The sequence below is a fragment of the Agelaius tricolor genome, unplaced genomic scaffold (genome assembly GCF_023055355.1).
Source record: "Agelaius tricolor isolate 1412-34295 unplaced genomic scaffold, bAgeTri1.0.p SCAF_87, whole genome shotgun sequence".
Taxonomy (NCBI): domain Eukaryota; kingdom Metazoa; phylum Chordata; class Aves; order Passeriformes; family Icteridae; genus Agelaius; species Agelaius tricolor.
The window spans coordinates 630,570-651,644 of record NW_027269347.1 but is presented as its reverse complement, the minus strand read 5'-3'; the positions used below and the strand labels follow the sequence as shown (position 1 = coordinate 651,644).

Below are 21,075 nucleotides of genomic sequence, written 5' to 3'. Positions count from 1 at the left end.
GGCTCCGATAAAAGGGCGGGCGGAGCGGCCCCAGCTGCCGGCGGCCGCTGAGGGCGGGCGCGAAGGGCGGGAAGCGGCAGCGGCCCCTCAGCGCGGGGGCGGGGGCGCCGCCTAGCGGAGCTCGCGGGGCACGGCCCGGGCACGGCCCGGCCGGACAGAGCGGCGGCCGCGGGGCCATCGGCGGGGCCATCGGCGGGGCCATCGGCGGGGCCATCGGCGGGGCCATCGGCGGGGCCATCGGCGGGGCCATCGGCACCATCGGGGCCATCGGCGGGGCCATCGGCACCATCGGGGCCATCGGCGGGGCTTGCTCGTCGCCCGTGGAGGCCAGAGAGGTCTCGGGGCAGCCCGGGGGCCCGGGCGGGTTGGCGATGTCGCCGTGGTCGCCGGCCGGGGGCAGCACAGCGGGACTTTGGCCGTCGCGGGGAAGGCGGGAGAGGTCTGAGGGGAAGGGGAGGTCCCGCCTGTACGGGGAATAACTGGGGGAGCTCAGTCCTCCTATGTGAAAAATGCGTATTTTATGATTGGCTTTTCGCAAATATTCAAATGAATATTATATGTGTTATGTCAGAAAGTTATGCTGTATTAATTTTCTTAAGTAGTGTGTTAAATCTAGTTTTGGGGTATTACGTAATGTCAAAATAGAAACTATGCTATGTGAGATACTTTTTTTTAAAAAGAAAGGACTTGCAGCGAGATAGCAGCCACAGGACACCTAAATCTTTCAGAGAAAGAGAATTTATTGCTTTCCTATCAGAGGAAACGAACTTCTTCCTGCCTGCTCAGCCCTGAAGACGCCGTCAGGATTCAGAGGAAGAAGTTGACACTGAACAGACTCCTTGGTTTGAATGGAATTTATGCATCATGTATGAGGTGTATGAATATGCAACAGGTTATTGTTTTTAAGGGTGAATCCTCTCTTAAAGTGTGTCTTTTTTCAGGCTTATTTTGCCCAGAAAAAGGTACCCAGATGTCCGTAACTCTTTGTTTGTATTGTCTCATATTGTCCTAATCCAAAATATCGAAGTTATTATTACTCTAATTATATTGCTCATTTTCTAACCATTTTATTACTATGAAACTTTTAAAGATTTAAAAAACAAGTGATTGGCGTTTTTCACATCCTGTGACCCCCCGGTGTTGTAAATGGCTCCCCCAGAAACATCAGTACATGGGATATTGTGTGTTGGGCACTGTGTGAAAAACACCAATCACTTGTTTTTAAAAGTTTAAAATTTCAATAGTAAGTAAATTGTTATAAAAACAGTAATATAATTAAAGTAATAAAAATTTGGACAATTAGGATTTAGGAGAATCCGAGACAATAAGAACAAAGAGTTACACATGTCCAAGTACCTTTTTCTGGGCAAAAGCATTGTGATGGTTGGTGGGCATGGAAAGCTGCCCTGGGCCCCTTGCTCAGGGCTGGTGTCAGTGCCCAGAGCCAGAGGGGATCCCTTGCTGGGGGCTGTGCCATGGCCACCTGCCCTGTGCCGCGCTGGCCGCTCGGGCACCAGGAACCAGCAGCCAAGGGCACTGCCAGGGCCAAAGGCCAGGTCAGCCAGACAGAAAGGGGCAGGGCTGGGCACTGTTTCCATGGCAACCGGCACTGGGGGGGACACCTGGGGCACCTGGCCTGGCAGTTGCCATGGAAAGCCCTGGCAGGCACTGAGGGCACAGCCCCTGGCACTGAGACACTGCTGGGCCGGGTGCTGAGCACAGCGCTGAGCACGCACAGATGGTTTTGTTCTTGCTGAGCTGCAGCACAGCCAAGGCCTGTCCTGCCCCTCGTCCAGCCACGCTGGGGAGGGGCTGGGGCTGCGGGGGAGCTGGGCAGGGGACACAGCCAGGACAGGTGACCCCAGCTGACCCCGGGCACAGCCCAGACCAGAGCACATCATGCTCAGGCTATGAAGGGGGGAACAAGGAGCAAGGGGGCAATTTTGGAGGGAGGCTTTTTGCCTTCCCAGGTAACACTTAGGCAAGAGGGGGCCCTGTTTCACCAGTGGGCAGGGTCACTACCAAAGACACAGACACCAACTGAAGGAATTGTGGCATTTATATCATGCACAGCTGCAAAGCATTACAAAAGGAAGAGCTCAGCAAAGCACATCATCATTAGCAAAGAATTACAAAAGGATAAGCTCAGCAATCCATCAGAACTCATCATTACATTTTGATGACTAACCCCTTGGTCAAACACTAGAGGTGTTTGTGGCAGACAAAGATTCTGGCTGACTATCAAGGTACACCTTACAGACATCAGTAGTGCTTCAGTGACACCTTTCTTCATTCTTTTTTCTCAATCTCCTTGGAGTTAGGAACAAGAATTCCGTTGTCCATGGAGCTGGCACCTTTTGAATTCCAGAATAATGCCCCCAGGCCCTTTGCTGTTCAGCTTTACCATGTTGTCTGGGGCTAACAAGGCTTGGGGGGCCCTTTCCCCTCTGGCTGGAAGGGGCCGGGTCCCAGTCCCTGAGGGGCACCCAGGCTCCTGGATGCAATTCCTGTGCAAGTCCCTCAGTGTCACAGCAGCCTTCCCATGGAGCCCCGTGGATCAGAGCATTTGCCAAAGGGGCCCTTGGGGCAAACAGGGAGATTTGGTCTGGCAGCATGTGTAAAACAATATCCTGTCAGATCTACTTGTTCTCACACACAATCCTTGGCTGCAGGGACACATTCCCATTGCTCCTGCCCAGCTTTCAGGACTCAGAGTTGTCTTTTCCAGGAGCTGCTCCTTCAGCTGCCTCGGGAGAGCCATTTGGCCTCCGGACCCACGCTCTGGCTCCATTATTAGGACGGCTGCATCCAAACCCTTTATCTCCACAAACGGTGGTGATTGGAGCTGGAGCTCCTTTTTTCACAATCGTTCCTAAAATTGCAATATCAATAATTGTGCTACCCTGTCACAGGGTTGAATAATCCAATCTTGTTCACTATTGTTTAACAGAATTACTGTAATTTCTCCTGGATATTCTGCATCAATTCCTCCTGCCATGACATGAACACTTTGCAAGGCCAAGCTCCAAGGGAGCAGTTACCAAAGCAAAGTGTCCTGGAGGAATCTGAATTCCTGTTTCAGTATTGAGAGCTCTCATTTGCTTTGAATTTCTCCTCATGAATTCCAATGCATGAAGGCCCAGCCCTGCAGCCTCTGGGCTGGCCCTGCCAGGGGCCATCACAGCCAGAACAATTTCCCAGGCAGTCCAAGTCTCACTGCCCATGGTTGGATTTGCAAATTGGGGGCAGCCGTGCACAGCCAGGGGGTTTCCATTTCCCCCGTGGGCCATTGTTCAGGGCATGGAGCACATCTGGGAGATGGGTTCTCCATGGGCAAAGGTTCCCATCTCCTCATTTTTTCAACTGCTCTTTTAACAACCCCTTCACCCGTTCAACCAATCCTGCAGCTTGTGCATAGTCTGGGACATGAAAAACCCTGCAGGCTTCATCCCTGTATTTTTCACAGCAACAGACAAAGCCCTCTTCATCACAGTATCACCAAACCCTGGGAAATAGCCAATTTCATCCCTTCCTCCTTTTTACATTGTATACAATCTCACAAAGTTGACCACTGACAGTAGGGCCCTGGCCAATCCTGTTCTGTAGGGTATTCAGAGTTACATCCCTGAGTAGCCAAAGCTACGAAATTAGTATTGTCATCACTATTTCACATTATTATTTCATACATAGATATACATATAGACAGATAGATACAGACATATATATAAAATATATATATATATAAGTATACAAATATATATATATTAAGGTCTTATTATACAATAAATGCATATAGTTAGTTATCATAGTGATATTTCACTGGTACAAATGCAGCTGAGCTCAAGATTAAAACCTTCTGCTCTTGCTCCATGTGGGAGCATTCCAACAATAATTGTTCCTTCTGAAGGTGCTGTTTCCAATGGACTCTTAACAAATTCATCTTTGTCTGCCCAAACCCACAAGTCCTTTTCCTTTTCCATGTGCAATTTTTGGATGCATTTGAAGACATCCAGGGCTGCAGCTTCTTTTACCCGACTGCCCCACTGCTCCCACGGGGCTCCCACCTCAGCCCACTCCAGAGCCAGGGAACTCCAGGGAAGGGCTTCCCATCTGGGAATTTCTGATGGCACTGATGCCTCACATTGACATTGAACAAGTGACATTTGGTTGGGATCTGGCCAGACTGGGCCAGTTTGGTTTGACCAGTGGCCAAAGTCAGCACCAAAGACACAGACTCCAACTGAAGGAATCAGTGTCATTTCCTGCAGTTCAGAGCAGCAAAGAATCACAAAAGGAGCAGCTCAGCAATGCAGCCAATCATCCCCACCAAAGATTGCCTGCAGTGATTAAGAAAGATGCAGCAGCATTTCCCCTCAGCCTTTGCCATCCCCCAGATGCACACAGCAGCTGGGGAAGCTGTCACAGCCAAGGGCTGCAGAGCCACTCCTGGGCACTGGCAATTCCTGCAGGTGCCTCCAGCCCCAGCTGAGGCTCCAAGCCCGCTGGGAGAGGGCCCAGCTCTGGCAGTGCTGCATGAACAAACTGACAGCACGGCTAGTGTGGCAACATCTGCTTTCATCCTCCTCTTGGCTCCCTCCCAAAGCCTGGCCAGGCCTCAAGGAGGAGCCAAGGCAGCTGACTTTGATCCTTCAGCCCCACACAAGGCCAGATGTCAGATTTCATGGCCTTCTCTGGCTTCTAAATACACAAAGGGCCATCCATGTTTCACTAAGGAGTGGCTACATCTATCACAGTGCTAATGACCATGCAGATCTCATCAGGGAGCAGATACAAAGATAACCTTTGCTTGGAAGGTTCCTCCAGAGGCCACCTTGGGCTCAGGGCCTGCTGTCCAGGCCTCACTCAGGGCTGCTGTCCAGGCCTTGGCACTTCAGGGACGTGCTTTAGTGCTGGGCTTGGCACTGCTGGCTGAGCGGCTGCACTGGGTGAGCTCAGAGGGCTTTTCCAACAGAAAGGATTCTGTGATTCCATGATGATATCCACTGCATTCAGCTGGGGCTATTTCAGCAGCATTACTTTGCTCCAGAAGTTCCCTCTTGCCCAGCTCCTGTGGCCTGAGGCTTCAGCTCCTTCAGCTCCTGGTGCTGAGCTGCTCATGCTGAACGAGAGCACTCGGAGAGACGAATCCAGTCCATCCAATTCCTTCTGGGACACGCAGAGGGGAGGCTGTGCAAACAGGAGCATTGTTTGCTGTGGCCTCCTCTCTGCCCTTCACGCCTTTCAGCGCTTTGAAGCAGCCAAGAGCTTTCTCCAAGAGTGCAATGGAGCAGCTGTTCCTGCTCGCGGGCCGGGCTCGTCCCAGTCTCTGCCCTTGCCTGCTTCTGTCCCTCTTGCTGTGCCCTCTGTTCCCCCAGGGCTGGCTGGCTGCTGCCCAGGACTGTGGCACTGGCACAGATCCAGTGCTCCAGAGCCTCCTTTCTGTGCCCTTGGAGCTGCCTGGGCACAGCAGCCTTTTCCATCTGCAAGCTCCCCATGGACAGGGAGTGCCCAGCTCCGTTCCTTGCACAGCCTCCAGGAGCCCAGGGCTGCCATCTCAAGTCCCTGCTGGCACTGGGGGCTCCCAGGTGCCTCAGGCTGCTGTGACACCGCTGCACACGGGAGGGAACAGGGCCAGGGGCTGTGCTGAAAGTCAGCTCCATCTGCTGCTGCTGCTGCTGCTGCTGCTGCTGCTGCTGCTGCTGTGGGGTCATTTGTGCAGCCCTGGCCCAGAGTCAGGGATCCGATGCTGCCAGTCTCTTCCAGCCCTGGCTGCTCAGAGGTTGGGCCTTGGAGCCTCAGGTGGCCAAAGGCAGCTGCTGCTGGGCCCTCTGTGTGTGCCCGTGTTCAGCAGTGCTGCTCCATCAGTCTGTGCCCAGCAACGGGGAAAAGCCTCAGCCCTGCAGGGCCAGGAGCTGCTGGGCTCTGCCTGAGCAGCTCAGCCAGCAGCAAGGGAGCTGCTCCACACAGGAACCAGGAGCAAAGGACATTCCTTCTCTAGGACATGTTTTCTATTTAAAGAAAAAAAGGAAAAAGAAAAAAAACTATATAAAATGTGAAAGATGAAAACAAAACCCAAGTGTTAGTGAAAAAGTTCTGAAACTTTGCATTAAGAGGTAAATGATTTTTTTAAAGGGGAACTCAGTTATTTACATTGTAAATGTGCTGATGGCATGGATCCATCTTACTTATCCCAGCAGCCTTTTAAAGATTCTGGGCTTTGTTTCCAACATTGCCATTTGAAATTGTGCTCAAAGCAAGAGGAAATTGCTTTGTGCCCTTCCCGCTCCAAGCAGGACTGGGAATGGAAACTCTGTCAAAGCCCAAATCCTTTAGAAGCTGCCCTTCCTTCTCAGCCTGGGAAGGAGCTGCACATTCCCTTTGAAACTGTCAGGGATTTCTTAGAGACACAAAGTCCCACTTAGGGCTTTTTGCTCTGGTTTGGCAGTGCAGAAGGGCAATTCTCCATCCAACAGCTCCAGACTGCACTGCCTCAGGAACACGGCCCACTCGCCAGCTTTGGCCCACTCAGGCACTTCTAGAGGAGGAAGAAAGTGCAATTGCACAATTCCAGCCAATCAAGAAGGAAGAATGGGACAGACAAACACCCTGTGCAGATCCAGGCGTTCAGCTGGGACTGTGGAGGGTTTGGGTTCTTGCCAATTGGATGTGTGTCCCCAGCTGCAATCTCTGGGCCTGCAGCAGAGTCTCACTCAGCTGCCAAAGCAGAAAGCTCAGGCGCTGTGCTCGCAAGGGGCTCGTCTGATGCAAAGCTGTCAGAGCAATGGGAGGGCAGAGCCAGCCCAGCTGGGCCCAGGGCTGAGCCCAGCAGAGCCCTGGCAGAGCCCAGAGCAGCCTCAGCAGCCGCAGAGCCCGGCTGCAAGGAGAGAAAGCAGAAAGTGCCCATCAGCTGAGGGCTCCTGTGCCCTTGTGCCAAGGCCTGCGGTGCCCAGGCCATGCTGGCTGTGCCCAGAGCTGTGCCCAGAGCTGCCCATCCCTGCTGCCTTTGGCAGCAGAGCAGGAGGGCAGGACATGTGCCCAGCCTGCAGCCAGCCACGGCACATCCAGCCCTCAGCAGCTGCCCAGAGCAGGATGCTCCTGTGCTCGCTGCCATCTCCCAAAAGCTCTGATCCCACCCTGCCAAGCACACAGGGACCCACCTCACGCCAGCCACGGCTGCAAGAAAAGCTGCTCCCAAACCACGTCCTCAGCCTTCTCCAAGGCCACCGCCCATCCACGCCACAGCTGCTCCCAAGCACTTCCCCATCCACACTGGACCACCTGGAACGCTTCCTCTGGAAAAACAAACAACACATTCTTGAAAAGAGATTACAGACAAAAAAGGAAAACAAGAAAAACGGGAAAAACTCTTATCTCTGTCAGGGCCTTGAGGAAGGCCAACTCCTACATGGTAGGGAAAAACCCAGCCATGGGTGAGGGAAGCCCACACTTTCTCACTTCCACCCTGCACTGCCCCCCAAAATCACGGTCATCCCAAAGCAAACAAGGGCAGTGCAGCAGCCCAGCCCTTCCTTGCCTGCAGAGCAAAGCAGCCCCTGCACAGCTTCTGGAGTCCCACCTCTGCTCCCAGCATGGGGCTTTGCTTGTGTCGGGCTGGCTGCCCCAGCCCCAGCCCCAGCCCAGGCCACGGTGGCTGCTGGGGGCTGTTGGCAGGGCCAGGAGCCCACTCCCATTTGTACCCAGCCCAGCCCATGCCCCAGCCCTGCCAAAAGCAGCTGGGCAGCGACTGAAGAATGAGTTGCATCTGCCCCAGCAGAGGGGGAAGCTTTGCTTCCCAGCCAGGCTGGGCCATGCCCAAATCTGGCAGCATTTCCCCGGGTGGGGACTCACCTGCAAATTCCCTGTGGAGTTTGGCTTTGAAGAAGGTGCCAGAATCAAAGTCCATCACCTTCAGCCTCCAGTGGCCAGGCTGAGGAAGAGCTTCTCATCCTTGATGTCATCCTGGCTGTCTCCAGCAGCAGCAGCAGCAGTAGCAGCAGCAGCAGCAGCAGCAGCAGCAGCATCCCCACCCGGTACAGCTTCTCCAGGGGCTCCTTCTCCTTCCCTGGGGGGAGACCAGGCTCTCAGGGCTCTGCCCAGGGCCCCAGCTGTCAGGGAACCAGCACAAACAAAACCAGCTTGGATGGCGGCCACCAGTGCTGGGCAGAGCAGCTCAGCTGCAGCACAAGGGCTGAGTGTGCCCATCCCATGACCCCCGTGCAGTGACACAGGCAGCACAAAAAGGTCTGGGTTCCTTTGCTTCTGATTGCCAAGGCATGTGTGGAGCTGCAACTTACCAGGGCCCTGGATCAAAGTGTGCCTGTGGCTCTCTCCCTTCTTCTACGGCCGAGGAATATCCTGCACCCAAGGATCACAGAACAGGTCTTCTAATGTGGGTCTTTCCAAGGAGTTCACGGATAAACACCACCTGATCAGATCTTTGCACTCTGGGCAGAGAAAGCAGAAACTGCCGGTCAGCCAGAGAAGGCTCCTGTCTGCTTTGCCCCACTATTGCCATGCCCAGGCCATTCTGGATGCACTCAGGGCTGGGCCTAAACTTTCCCATCCATTCCCTGTTTTGGAGGAGAGCAGGACATGTGCCACCTCCTCAGCAGCTGCCAGAGCGGGATGCTCACGAGCCCGCTGCTGGCTCCCAGCACTGGGATTCCCCCCGTGCCCAGAGAAGAGGATCCACCTTGAGAGAGCCCTTGTGGCAGCGGGAGCTGGCCCCAGCTGAGGTTCCGGCCCCTCCTGAAAGGGTGCTCCCCGCAGACCATCTGGTGCAGCAGGATGCCCAGGGACCAGATTGTTGCTGCCTCGCCATGGTACCAGCCAAAGTCGTTCCATTCCGGGGGGCTGTAGGACGGTGTTCCTATGGAATACAGATGGAGTTCAGCAGGGGGATGCTGCTGCTCCCAGAGCCTGGCCCCAGCATCCCTGGGCCTGCGGGGGCTGCATCAGTGGCACACAGGGTGACCACTGCCCTCTCGCCAGCACCTGGGACTTGTGCACAAACTTGGGCTTGGAAAAGAAGCCACTGGTGTCAGAAGAGGGCAGAGGAAGCCCTGGCTAAGCCTGACCATGACATGCAAAGGAAGAACCCACTCACTGCTGGTGAAAACATGCCCCTATCCTCCATGTCTGCATTGCCCCAAAAATATTAGGAAGCCAAGGCAAACAGGGCGAGTGGAGCAGTGCAAGCCCTTCCTCTCGCCTGCACACCAAACTGGCTGGGGCACAGGTTCCTCCCCGCTCTCTGCTACCCCCACCCACGGGGGTTTTGGTCGGGCTGGCTGCCCCAGCCCAGCCCCAGTCCTGGGCAGAGTGGCTGGCAAAGGCTGCCAGCAGGGCTGGAAGATGGCTCCCCACCCAGCCCCGCTCTAAAGCAACTCAGCTGAAGACTCAGTCCCCTGACTGGCAGCAAAAGGGAGAATCCCCGCTTGGGCTGGGAGATGTTGGGCCATGAGATCCCGGGACCAGGAGTACACCCTTACGTGGGCTCACCTGCAAAGTGGGTGTAGGCTGTCTCTTGCAGGTAGGTGCCACAGCCAAAGTCGATCAATTTGGCCTGCTGGGTGGCCAGGTCAAGCACGATGTTCTGAGGTTTGATGTCGCGGTGCAGGACCCCGCAGCTGGTGCAGTGCCACACGGCCTCCAGCACCTGGCGGAACAGCTCCCGCGCCACCTCCTCGGGCAGGAACTGCCGTGCCTCAATGAAACGCTGCAGGTCCTGACACCGCTCTGGCCGCTCCATCACCATCACGATGTGGTTGGGGAGCTCGAGCCACTCCAGCAGCTGGACCACGCCGGGGAAGCCAGTGGACACCTTGGCTAGCAGCACGATCTCCAGCGGGGCCCTGCTGCCGTCGGGCTGCGTGAGGAGGACGATGCCCTCAGTGGGGCCGATGCCGTGCCAGGCCTGGGGAAGCCCTGAGCCAGCCCGGGATGCTCTGCGCCCTGCGCTGCGCCCACGCCCGCTCCCCCTCGAGGCGTCCTGGCGGCTTCCACCGTGCCGGGCCTCGGCTCATCCCCGCCCGGCAGCCCCGGCTGCTGCCGCTGGCCCCGCTCACTCACCAGCTCGCCCCAGTGCCGCACGCGGTTCCGTGGCACCCTCTTGATGGCCACCTGCAAGCCAAGGACAGCAGCGGGCTCAGCTCGCCGCCCGCCCTGCCCAGCCCCATCCTCCTCCTCCTCCGCCCCCTCCTCCTGCGCCCGCCGCCGGCCCCGCCGCTCACCGGGGCGCCGTCCGAGAGCCGCGTGGCCGCGAAGACGCTGCCGAATCCTCCGCGCCCCAGCAGCGAACCCAGGCGGTAGCGCTCCTGCAGGGCCTCGGGCGCCGTCCCTGCGGGAGGGACGCGGCTGTCAGCGCTCGGCCCGGGGCCAGCAACGGCCCCCGAGCGCCCCTCAGCCGCCCCGGGCCGGCCATGCCCAGGCCTTCGCTCCTCGCAACGCGGCACGGGAGGCTCGGGGCCGGCGGCCGCGCTGCCGAGCGGCGGAGCTCGGGCCGGGGAAGCCGCAGCGGAGGCGGCGGCAGCGGCCGCGCCGCCTGTGTCCTCCGCGGGCCCCGGCAGGAGCCGGGGCCGGGGCCGGGCTCGGGGCTGGAGCCTGCCTCGGGGCCGGGGCCGGGCTCGGGCCAGGCGGAGGCAAAGGGCGGCGATGCCGCCCCCGCACACGGCACTGATGCCCGCCCAGCAGCGCCACCGCCAGTAGGGCCAGAGCCGGGCGGAGGCGAGACCGCGGCGGGACGGGCGGGGCCGGGCACGGGGCAGCCCCGCCCGGGGCCGGGGGCGGGCCGGGGGCATGGCCCGGCCCGGCAGGGGGAGAGGGAGGCGGGGACACGAGAGGGAGGCGGGGAGAGGAGAGGGACGCCGGGCAAGGGACCCCGGGAGAAGGGTGCCCGACAGCGGGAAAGGGACCCACAGAGACAGAAAGAGAGAAAGACCAAGAAAGAGAGACAGAGAAAGAAAGAGAGAAAGAGAAAGATCCTTATCGATTATATGCTTTGCTGCTTCTGCCGCTGTTGCCGCCGCTGCTGCCGCCGCTGCTGCTGCCGCCGCTGCCGCCGCTGCAACTGAAGCACCGGGGCCGTTCGTCCCCGTGTCCGTTCCCCGCTCGCCCCACGAGCCCCACGTTCGAGCCCCGCGCGCCCCGGGCACAGCCCCTGAGTCTGTCCAAACACGGGAACTTTGCAGCCTTGAGCCCAGGTGCAGAGCCCTGACTCCTGCACACTGGCACAGCAATCCCCTCGCTTGCTGCTCTGCATTGGCCTGGCTGAGGGGCAAACACTGGCGGGACACCTTCCCTTGGCTAGGATTCCTACCTGAGCCCAGCACTGCACTTACATCTCCCGTGTTGCCTTCCAGTAAAAACAGGGGAAGGAAAACTCAGTGTGGCTCATGGTATTTTAGAGTGTCTAAAAATCCCTAAGTCACCGATCTTTGAGGTACAGTGCATCTGGAATTACTGGGATGGAGAAGTAGTGCCCCATGGAAAAGGGGAGCATAGAAATAAATAAAGGAAAACATCTTGGATTGTTTCTTTCATTTTCATTTCCCTTCTGGAAAGCTGTTCCTGTTTTCCAGGAATCTTCTCCTGTCTGCTCTTGCCAAGAATCTCTCCTGGAGAACAAGGTCAAGCTCCTGTCCCAAGATTTGCCACCAGCTGCAGCTTCTCTTGGCTTTCCACACTGCACAGTGTCTGCAGCAGGACTTTTGCAGCAAAGCAGGACAAATGTTTGGAGAACTTTACGTGTCCTTTCTTTTCCTGGTGGGCTGGGGTGTTGTGCCACTGGTGAAGTTTCCATTGTGACTGTTTGTGCTGGTTTAGGGCAAATTTTGGGAGGAAACCTCCAAAAGGGGTCCGTCTAGAAAGCAACTTCAACCAGCCTCTCCTCCTACTAGTTCCGGAAAAAACTTCCCTGGAGAAAAGTTGAGAAAACCAGGTTATTGAACAAGTAAAGTATTCCCAAGCATGAAAAATGAATAATATTAAATAAAACCTCTGACAGTGCTGAAGAGATGGCAAATTCAGAAAGTCCTTTTTGTGGGGTGTAGTTGGCTCACTCGGTCTCTTCTAAGTCCCTCTGGTGCTGGAATGCAGCGTCCCAGACCTCGGTGGGCCACAGGTGTGAGCTTCTGGTGTTTTTCTGGGTTTTCAGTCCAGAGCAGGTTTAAACAGTTCCAAGAAAAAGGAAAGTCCCAGTCCCAGGAACTTCTCTGCCTAAGCTAGCTAAAACCAAATTGCTGGACCTGGGCTGTGAAGGCACTGGGAAATTTCCAAATCTGGGCACTGGTGGTCCCAGCAAACACCAGATCTGGATGGTGCTGGAGCCAGAACCTGGAAATTTCCAACTTTTGGCTTTCTGTGCCAGCAAATCACTGGACTTGGGCTGTGCTGGCACCAGGAAGTTTTCAGATCTGGGCGCTGGCGCTGCCAGCAAACACCAGATCTGGGTGGTGTCGTTGGCAGTGACAGAAATCTGCCGGATTTGGGCTCTGCTGGCACCGGGAAATTTCCAAATCTGGGTACTGGCATAGCAAACAGAAGATGTGGGCAGTGCCAGAGCCAGTAGCAGAAAGTGGCCGGGTTTTAGTTTTCTTTGCCAGAAAATTGCTGCATTTGGGTCGTGCTCGCACCAGGAAATTGCCAGATGTGGGCACTGGCAGTGCCAGCGCACACCAGATCTTGGTGGGGTATTTGCCACTACCAGGAAATTGCCAAATGTGAACTTTCTGTGCCAGCAAACTGCTGGAATTGTGCTGTGCAGGCATCTGAAAAATTCCAGATCGGGGCACTGGCGGTGTCAGCACACACGAGATCGGAGTAGTGTAGGCACCAGGTATTTGCCTGGTTTTGGCTTTCTTTGCCAGCAAATTGCTGGACTTGGGCTGTGTGGCACAGGGAAATGTTCAGATCTGGGCATGGGCAGTGCCATCAAACACCAGGTCTGGGTGGTGACAGTCTTGGCACCAGGAAATTGCTGCGTTTTGTCTTCTTTTTCCAAAAAAACTGCTGCACTTGGGCTGTGTTAGAACCGATAAATGTCCAGACTGGGGCACGGGTGGTGGCAGGAAACACCAGATCTTGGCATTGCCAGTGTCAGCAGTGGGAAATTGCCAGATTTTGACTTTCTTTACCAGAAAATTACTGGACTTGGCTCTGCCAGAACAATGGAATTTCCAGGTCTGGGCACTTGAGGTGGCAGCAAACACCAGATCTGGGCAGTGCCAGACCCAGTAATGTTGGAAATGAATTTGTAGAGAATTTTTAAGGTTTGATAGAAGGTTTCTATAGTATGTATGCAAGTGTCACAATCCATCCTTACGAACGGGTTTCGTGATGGTTTGTGGGTTGATCTCAGAGTGCAAAAAACACCGACACGGTAAAGGGGGCTGCAGTGATAATCAAAACAAATGTACCTTTATTGAATAACCACAAGAAAATGCATTGGGGAGGAATTGGGGAAAAGGGAAAAAGAGGGAGGAAGAGGAAGGAAGGTATAAAGCTACCAAACATAGAAAAGGCACAGTCCTTTGATGTCCAGCCAATGGAGTTCACCAGGTCACGTCTTGGGAGATCTCAGGGTTGCAGTTCATCTGAACTCTTATTATACTCTTTTTGTTGATGGGGGAAGGGGTGCAACTTGAAATCGAATCAAAGGTAGTCTATTGTATTTTTTGGGGAAAAAATGGTATTTAGAGAAGGGTACACACAGTCCATGTTCTCTGCAGTGGGTGAGAGCCATTGTCTTCTTGGTCCACTGCTCGCACCTGCAACATCCATCTTGCTTTGGTTAGCTTGCCTCCCCCACACACCTCCCCCAGGTTAGGGGTCTCAGTGCCAGTCCTTGGAAAGAGTGTGGGGGGGCCTTTTCACATAGGGATTTCATGTCTCGGTCTTTGATGGACAGGCCTTGTACATCTCAGTCTGTCTGTCACGGCCGTTGTAAGACAAGTGAGGGGTCTTCTGTGGGGGACCACCCAAAACTCAGGAGAAGTCCAGCCAGGCCGAGAGGTGGGACAACTTCCAAGGCTATTGTTGCAAAAAGGCAAGGGGCCCCCTTCTTCCTTTCATTGGGTTCAGTGTAGCATACAGCAAACACACCTGTGAACAATAGCTTAGCAATGCCAGCAGCTGTGCTCAGGTCTCGGGGCCCTTGGCATGTAACTTTCTCCACCAGGGCCAGAAACTTCAGACAAGGGGCTTTTCTTCAGTGGTCCCCAATGACGATCGTGAGGCAGATGAGAGAAACTTTGGACAGAGTCTCACACCTACATTACATGGACGACGTACTAATCTGTGCTTCCACCAAGTCTTACTCAGACGCAGAACTTTCCAAGACTGTCGCAGCTGTCGAAAGCGCGGGGTTTCAGATAGCTCAGGAAAAAATCCAGCTATGGAGCCCATGGAAGTACCTCGGGTTTTTAATCACAGGAAGGACTGTCGTGCCTCAACCTCTGTCCATCAACGAGCACCCCCAGACATTAAGAGACACGCAACAGCTGTGCGGCGTCATCACGTGGATCCGACCTCTCCTGGGCCTCACCACAGAAGAACTGGCACCGCTCTTCGACCTTCTACGAGGAGACGGCGACCTGGGTTCCCCACGCTCGCTAACGCCAGAAGCCTGGGAGGCTTTGCAGAGAGTCGCCAGCGCCATCAAACACCGCCAGGCACATCGGACAGACCGGTCCCTTCCCCTCAGCCTCGGTATTTTTGGTAAGTGCCCAAACTTCCATGTGCTGCTCTTTCAGTGGGATGATACTTCAAAAACCCCACTCATCATCATCGAGTGGCTTTTTCTGCTGCACCAACCACATCAAACAGTTACCACCCCACCAGAACTTGTAGCCAAACTTATTATTAAAGGCTGCCATTCGCGTCTCTGGGTCCACCCCTGAGTATAACTGAAAACTCTTCCTTAATCTTTCCAACCATTCAGTGGGGGTCTCATCTTTTCCTTGGCACTCTTTGAATGCCTTGCTTATGTTTTGTCCCCGGGGCACAGCCTCTTGTATGCCCTGGGTTATGATGGTTCTTAAGTCCTGCATATGACCACGATGGTTGGGGTCCTGCTTGTTCCAGTTGGGATTTTGCAAGGGCCATTTCACATCAGCTGCGGGACCTTGAACATGTTGGGGGTCCCAAATCCTCATTCCTGCCCTTCTAATCATCCCTCTCTCCTCTGTTGTAAATAGGATGCCTAGAATGGATTGCATCTCTACCCAAGTATATCTGTTTGGCCCTAGGAACTGATCCACTCTTTCTGCTACTCCTACGGGGTCTTCTAATAATTTTCCCATCTCTTTCTTAAACTTGCAGACATCTCCTGAGTTCAAGGGAACAGTGACAAACCCCATCCCAGCTTGAGGTCCTCCTAATGCTATTTCCCTGAGAGGGAACAGCCCACTGCTCTCTCCTTCCTCAATTACTGTCCTCATCTGACTCCAAGTACGCCTTCTGCAATCCGGGGAGTCCGTGACCTGCTGTCTATTAGGGGCCGATATCAGGGGTGCATTTGGGAGGGGTTCAGGGGGAGCTGGTGGTATATACGGGGGAGGATAAATAGGAACATATTCCTCCGGTCGAGACTTTTTCTTTTTGTCTTCCTCCCCTTGTTCCCTTAAGGGGGAACAACCTAGCCGTTTGCTCATTACTTCCTACCAACCATAATTTAGCATATGCACTCTCCTCTGGGTTCACTGGCTCTTTAGAATTCACATAAATGTTCAGGGCTTGACAGACCCAATCCTGGAAGGATGCGAAAATGGGCCAGTATATACTTCCTGAATCCAGATTCTTACCTCCCTGTACTACCATGCAATAATTTATCATTTTTGCCTTATCCTTCCCCTTTCTGGAAGGCAAGTCATCCCAAGACTTGATCATTAATCCTAACGGACTGTCCTTAGGTATTGGGGGTAACTGGGGACCCTCCCACATGGGATCAGAAGGCTTGCTCTTCTTCTGCCCCATCTTCCAAAGCACCTCCACACACACACACACACACACACAAAACCCCTCGGTCGTGGCTCGCTCCCTCGCGGGCTACGAGAACCGCACTACTAGAGGGTCCCTCTCACGTCGTCCGCAGGTGGACGTCTCATTCACCGTGCCCTGGGATCCCAACCCCAACCGAGCGGTTCACCTCGTATACTCACGCGTCCTGCGTCGTCGCTTGGATCTTCGTGCACAAAGTTTACAGGGTTACCGGTGTTTTCCTTGCTTATTCCCGAATTTAGGTTCGTCAGTCCAGATGAGGGGTCGGGTGAGAAGGCCAGGGCCACCAGGTGGTGGGGCGCCCCCCCAGGATTCTCGAACCAACCCTGTTTTCTGGATCCAAGTCACGGCACCAAATTGTGATAAACGAGTCCACTGGATTTAAGGATCATATCATTATATTTATTATTATGCAAGCGAGAATAAGCAAAGTTCAGCGCTGGGCGGCCGGGAGTCTCCGCTCCTCTAGGCTCGCGCCGTTCCTATCCCCAAGGTTCGCCTTTTATTGCCTTCTTCTCCCAGGTTCAGGGATGACGTGGTCTGTCTTTTGCGCTTGCTCGTTCACTTGCTAGGGGGTCTTTTTCTGCCTTCTGGTGGTCGTGGGATGAAGGCTCCAAGTCTTCCTCTTTAACCGCTGAGTGAACTTTCCCTTATAAGGCATATCTATACAGTAGAATTTTCAGAAAACTATACAATTCCTGCAAGCCTAAGCAATTCTTGCAAGTTTAAGGATTGTTGTTACAGCCTTCCTCTGTGACCGCTGGGTGAACTTTCCCTTATAAGGTATATCTTTACCATGGAATTCCCAAAGCACTATACGATTCCTGCAAGCCAAGCAACCATGTGTGGCTGCACATTTAAGAATCAAGCAGTTTTAGCTATTTAGTTATTGCTTTTCTATTGTATAATTATGTAGCTATTGATTTAATTAATGAACAAACGTATTGCTACTTATTACATCCAATTTGTGTTGAATTGGAGCTGGGTTGGGAATTGTTGTTTTGGGGTGAGTTGATGGGTGTTTGTTGTGGGTCCTGGAGAGGGGAGGTCCAGGGTTTGGTGGGGGTGATAGTCAAAGGGGGGCGGGAGGTGATTGGACAGGGGACTTGACCAATCATTCGATGCCCTGAGAAAATGATTGGTCCAGAATGAATATTGATAAGGACCAATGAGAACACCGGAAAACGACCAATCAGCGTGCGGATCCAAACCCCACCAATCCTGGACCTGAGAGGGGTTATAAAATGAGGGTTTTGACTGGGTTGGGGTTCTTCTCCTTCTGGGGGATGTACTAAATGGGGGAGAACCCAGCGTGCTTGGGACACATCATTATCTTTGGGTTGTTGTGTGGGAGTTTGGGGTTATCTCAGACTCCCTGTCCTCTGTAGTTTGTTTTGATAAACGAGGGCCTGTTTCCTTCTCAAGATCTGGCCTCGTTCGAATTCATAACAGCATGGTTTTCACCAGCACTGAGTGGGTTCTTCCTTGTCATGGTTGGGTCTTGCCAGGGTTTCCACAGCCCTCTTCTAACACCAGTGGCTTCCTATCCAACCCTAAGTCAACACAAGTCCCAGGTGCTGGCGAGAGGGCAGTGGTCACCCTGTGTGCCACTGATGCAGCCCCCGCAGGCCCAGGGATGCTGGGGCCAGGCTCTGGGAGCAGCAGCATCCCCCTGCTGAACTCCATCTGTATTCCATAGGAACACCGTCCTACAGCCCCCCGGAATGGACCCACTTTGGCTGGTACCATGGCGAGGCAGCAACGATCTGGTCCCTGGGCATCCTGCTGCACCAGATGGTCTGCGGGGAGCACCCTTTCAGGAGGGGCCGGAACCTCAGCTGGGGCCAGCTCCCGCTGCCACAAGGGCTCTCTCAAGGTGGATCCTCTTCTCTGGGCACGGGGGGAATCCCAGTGCTGGGAGCCAGCAGCGGGCTCGTGAGCATCCCGCTCTGGCAGCTGCTGAGGAGGTGGCACATGTCCTGCTCTCCTCCAAAACAGGGAATTGATGGGAAAGTTTAGGTCCAGCTCTGAGCATATCCAGCAAGGCCTGGGCATGGCAATAGTGAGGCAAAGACAACAGGAGCCTTCTCTGGCTGCCCAGTGGTTTCTAGTTTCTGTGCCCAGAGTGCCAAGATCTGATCAGGCGGTGTTTATCCATGCTGGACGTGGAAAGGCCCTCATTAGAAGAGCTGCTCTGTCATCCTTGGATGCAGGATATTCATCTCCCCTAGAAGAAGGGAGAGAGCCACAGGCACACTTTGATCCAGGGCCCTGGTAAGTTGCAGCTCCACACATGCCTTGGCAATGAATAGCAAAGGAACCCAGACTTTTTTGTCCTGCCTATGTCACTGCCCAGGGCTCATCAGATGGGAACACACAGCCCTTGTGCTGGAGCTGAGCTGCTCTGCCCAGCACTGGTGGCTGCCCTCTGAGCTGGTTTTGCTTGTCCTGGTTTCCTGACAGCTGGGGCCCTGGGCAGACCCTGAGAGCCTGGTCTCCCCCCAGGGAAGGAGAAGGAGCCCCTGGAGAAGCTGTACCAGGTGGGGATGCTGCGGCTGGAGACAGCCAGGATGACATCAAGGATGACAACGTCATCCTGGACCTGGCTACTGGCCAGCTGAAGATGCTGCACTTTGATTGGGGCACCTTCTTCAAAGCCAGGCTCCACAGGGAATTTGCAGATGAGTCCACACACAGGGGGATGCTCCCAGATTTGGGCATTGCACAGCCTTGCCAGGAACCAAAGGTTCCCCCTTTGCTGGGGCGGGTGCAGCTGATCCTTCAGTCGCTGCCCAGCTGCTTTTGGCAGGGCTGGGGCATGGGCTGGGCTGGGTACAAATGGGAGTGGGCTCCTGGCCCTGCCAACAGCCCCCAGCAGCCACTGTGGCCTGGGCTGGGGCTGGGGCTGGGGCAGCCAGCCCGACACAAGCAAAGCCCCATGCTGGGAGCAGAGGTGGGACTCCAGAAGCTGTGCAGGGGCTGCTTTGCTCTGCAGGCAAGGAAGGGCTGGGCTGCTGCACTGCCCTTGTTTGCTTTGGGATCACCGTGATTTTGGGGGGCAGTGCAGGGGGGAAGGGAGAAAGCCTGGGCCTCCCTAACCCGTGGGTGGGTTTTTCCCTACCATGTAGGAGTTGGGCCTTCCTCAAGGCCCTGACAGAGATAAGAGTTTTGACCTTGTTTCCCCCTTTTGTCTGTAATCTATTTTCAATAATTTTTTGTTTCTTTTTCTAGAGGAAGCATTCTAGGTGGGCTCTAGTCTGTATTGGGAAGTGCTTGGGAGCAGCTGTGGCATGGATGAGCGGTGGCCTTGGAGAAGGCTGAGGCCATGGTTTGGGAGCAGCTTTTCTTGCAGCCGTGGCTGGCGTGAGGTGAGTCCCTGTGTGCTTGGCAGGGTGGGATCAGAGCTTTTGGGAGATGGCAGCGAGCACAGGAGCATCCTGCTCTGGGCAGCTGCTGAGGGCTGGATGTGCCGTGGCTGGCTGCAGGCTGGGCACATGTCCTGCCCTCCTGCTCTGCTGCCAAAGGCAGCAGGGATGGGCAGCTCTGGGCACAGCTCTGGGCACAGCCAGCATGGCCTGGGCACCGCAGGCCTTGGCACAAGGGCACAGGAGCCCTCAGCTGATGGGCACTTTCTGCTTTCTCTCCTTGCAGCCAGGCTCTGTGGCTGCTGAGGCTGCTCTGGGCTCTGCCAGGGCTCTGCTGGGCTCAGCACCAGGCCAGAATCAGCCAAAGAAGAAATGGTGTGACCTGCAGCACAGACTTGCTTGAGCATTTTGGCAGCACAGCCCAAGTTTGCAGAGTGTACACTTCCAAGGGAAAACGTGACTCCCCCCAAAAAATAAACTTGTTCAGTAATTTCTGAAATGAAATCAATCTGGGATGACCCCAAATGACATTTTTCAGCTTGCTCAAGCTGTAGCTCAGCTCTTCTCTGAACAGTTCTCTCCCCCACCTGCCTTTTACTTCCCAACTGCTCCCTCTTTTCCCCCAGTGAGTTCCCACCCCATTGCAGTCTCCATCACCCTGTTGCCTTCCTTGGTGCCCCTCACCATGAGGAAGGCAGAGCCCCAGGCTTAGGGTCTCATCTTGTGACTGGCTGAGGAGCAGCAATGTCTCAGAGGTCCAGTGGGATTTTAGTGTCATTCAGAGCCACTCTCCAGCCCTTAGCTCTCCTCACTGCTGAGCTCCCTCTCCCTTTTCCTCGTCCTTGCAGCAGGATGAGCTCTGTGAATCCCCTTGAGCCTCCCCACTCTTCCCAGCCCACACACCCACCTCAGTTAGGCTGAAGCTGAAGCTTCTCTGTCTCCTGTGGCACACCAGCCCAGTGCCCTGGGCGGGGAGCCCCAGCCCCAGAGCACAGCACACAACAGTGCAGTCCGGGCTGCAGCAGCTGCCCTGCAGCCCTGGCTTGGCTGTTTGTGGCAAGGGAATGCTCCCTGTGTCCAGCTGTCCCTGCAGGATGGCCCCAGGGCACAGCCCAGCCGGGCTCGCACTGCAGCCCCTGGAGCTTGGGGCAGACAGCGCTCCCAGAGCTGAGGTTCCTGGGGAGCACCCGGAGCTGTGCCTTGCACTCTGTTGCCGTGTGTCACAGTGCAGGCTGGCTCGTGCTGTGTGAATGGACCAGCCCTGGTTGGACTGCCAGGGGCCTCGCCCAGTCACATCTCTCCCAGGGCTGGAGCATTTCACTGGCCAGATTCTGACAGGGCATAGAGATCACAGCAATGAAATTATCCAGACAGGTTTTTTCAAAGGCCCTTTAGAAGGAAGGGCTTGAGAATAAACGCTCTCTGTTTGCCACATGAACATCGGGGTGAGTGCTCTCTCTGTCTCCAACCCACTCCAGCTCCAGCCAATGTTACAGCCACCCACTCCCTCACACATCCCCCTCGTGCCTTCCCAGTGCCGTGTCCGGTCAGGGCTTCCCAGCCCCTCATCCCTTCATGGCCCCATCCCCTCAGGGGCTGCCCCAGCCTGGCCAAGCTGCCCAGCAGCAGCGCCGCAGCCCCACAGCAGCTCCAGAGGAGCCCCATCCAGAGGCAGCCGGGAGCCCTCAGCAAGGCAGCCAGCAGCAGATGGGCA

The 21,075-nt window shown here is 55.2% G+C and overlaps 1 protein-coding gene across 1 annotated transcript; it reads right to left on the bottom strand.

Moving 5' to 3' along the window:
- Nucleotides 1-8,337: 8,337 nt before the first annotated feature.
- Nucleotides 8,338-13,779, bottom strand: LOC139585680 (serine/threonine-protein kinase pim-1-like). Its single transcript, XM_071418517.1, has 6 exons — nucleotides 13,767-13,779; nucleotides 10,233-11,062; nucleotides 10,072-10,122; nucleotides 9,502-9,868; nucleotides 8,693-8,869; nucleotides 8,338-8,444 (listed from the first exon to the last, which is right to left on the bottom strand). Exons 1-6 carry the CDS (start codon nucleotides 13,777-13,779, stop codon nucleotides 8,338-8,340), a joined length of 1,545 nt encoding a protein of 514 aa, XP_071274618.1.
- Nucleotides 13,780-21,075: the final 7,296 nt, after the last annotated feature.

Excerpts from the sequence above, each read along its gene's own strand:
- LOC139585680 (XM_071418517.1), bottom strand. Across the intron at positions 10,123-10,232 it reads GGCTCTCGGACGGCGCCCCG|GTGGCCATCAAGAGGGTGCC; the intron begins GTGAGCGGCGGG and ends CTTGGCTTGCAG. Across the intron at positions 8,870-9,501 it reads AGCCTACACCCACTTTGCAG|GAACACCGTCCTACAGCCCC; the intron begins GTGAGCCCACGT and ends TGTATTCCATAG.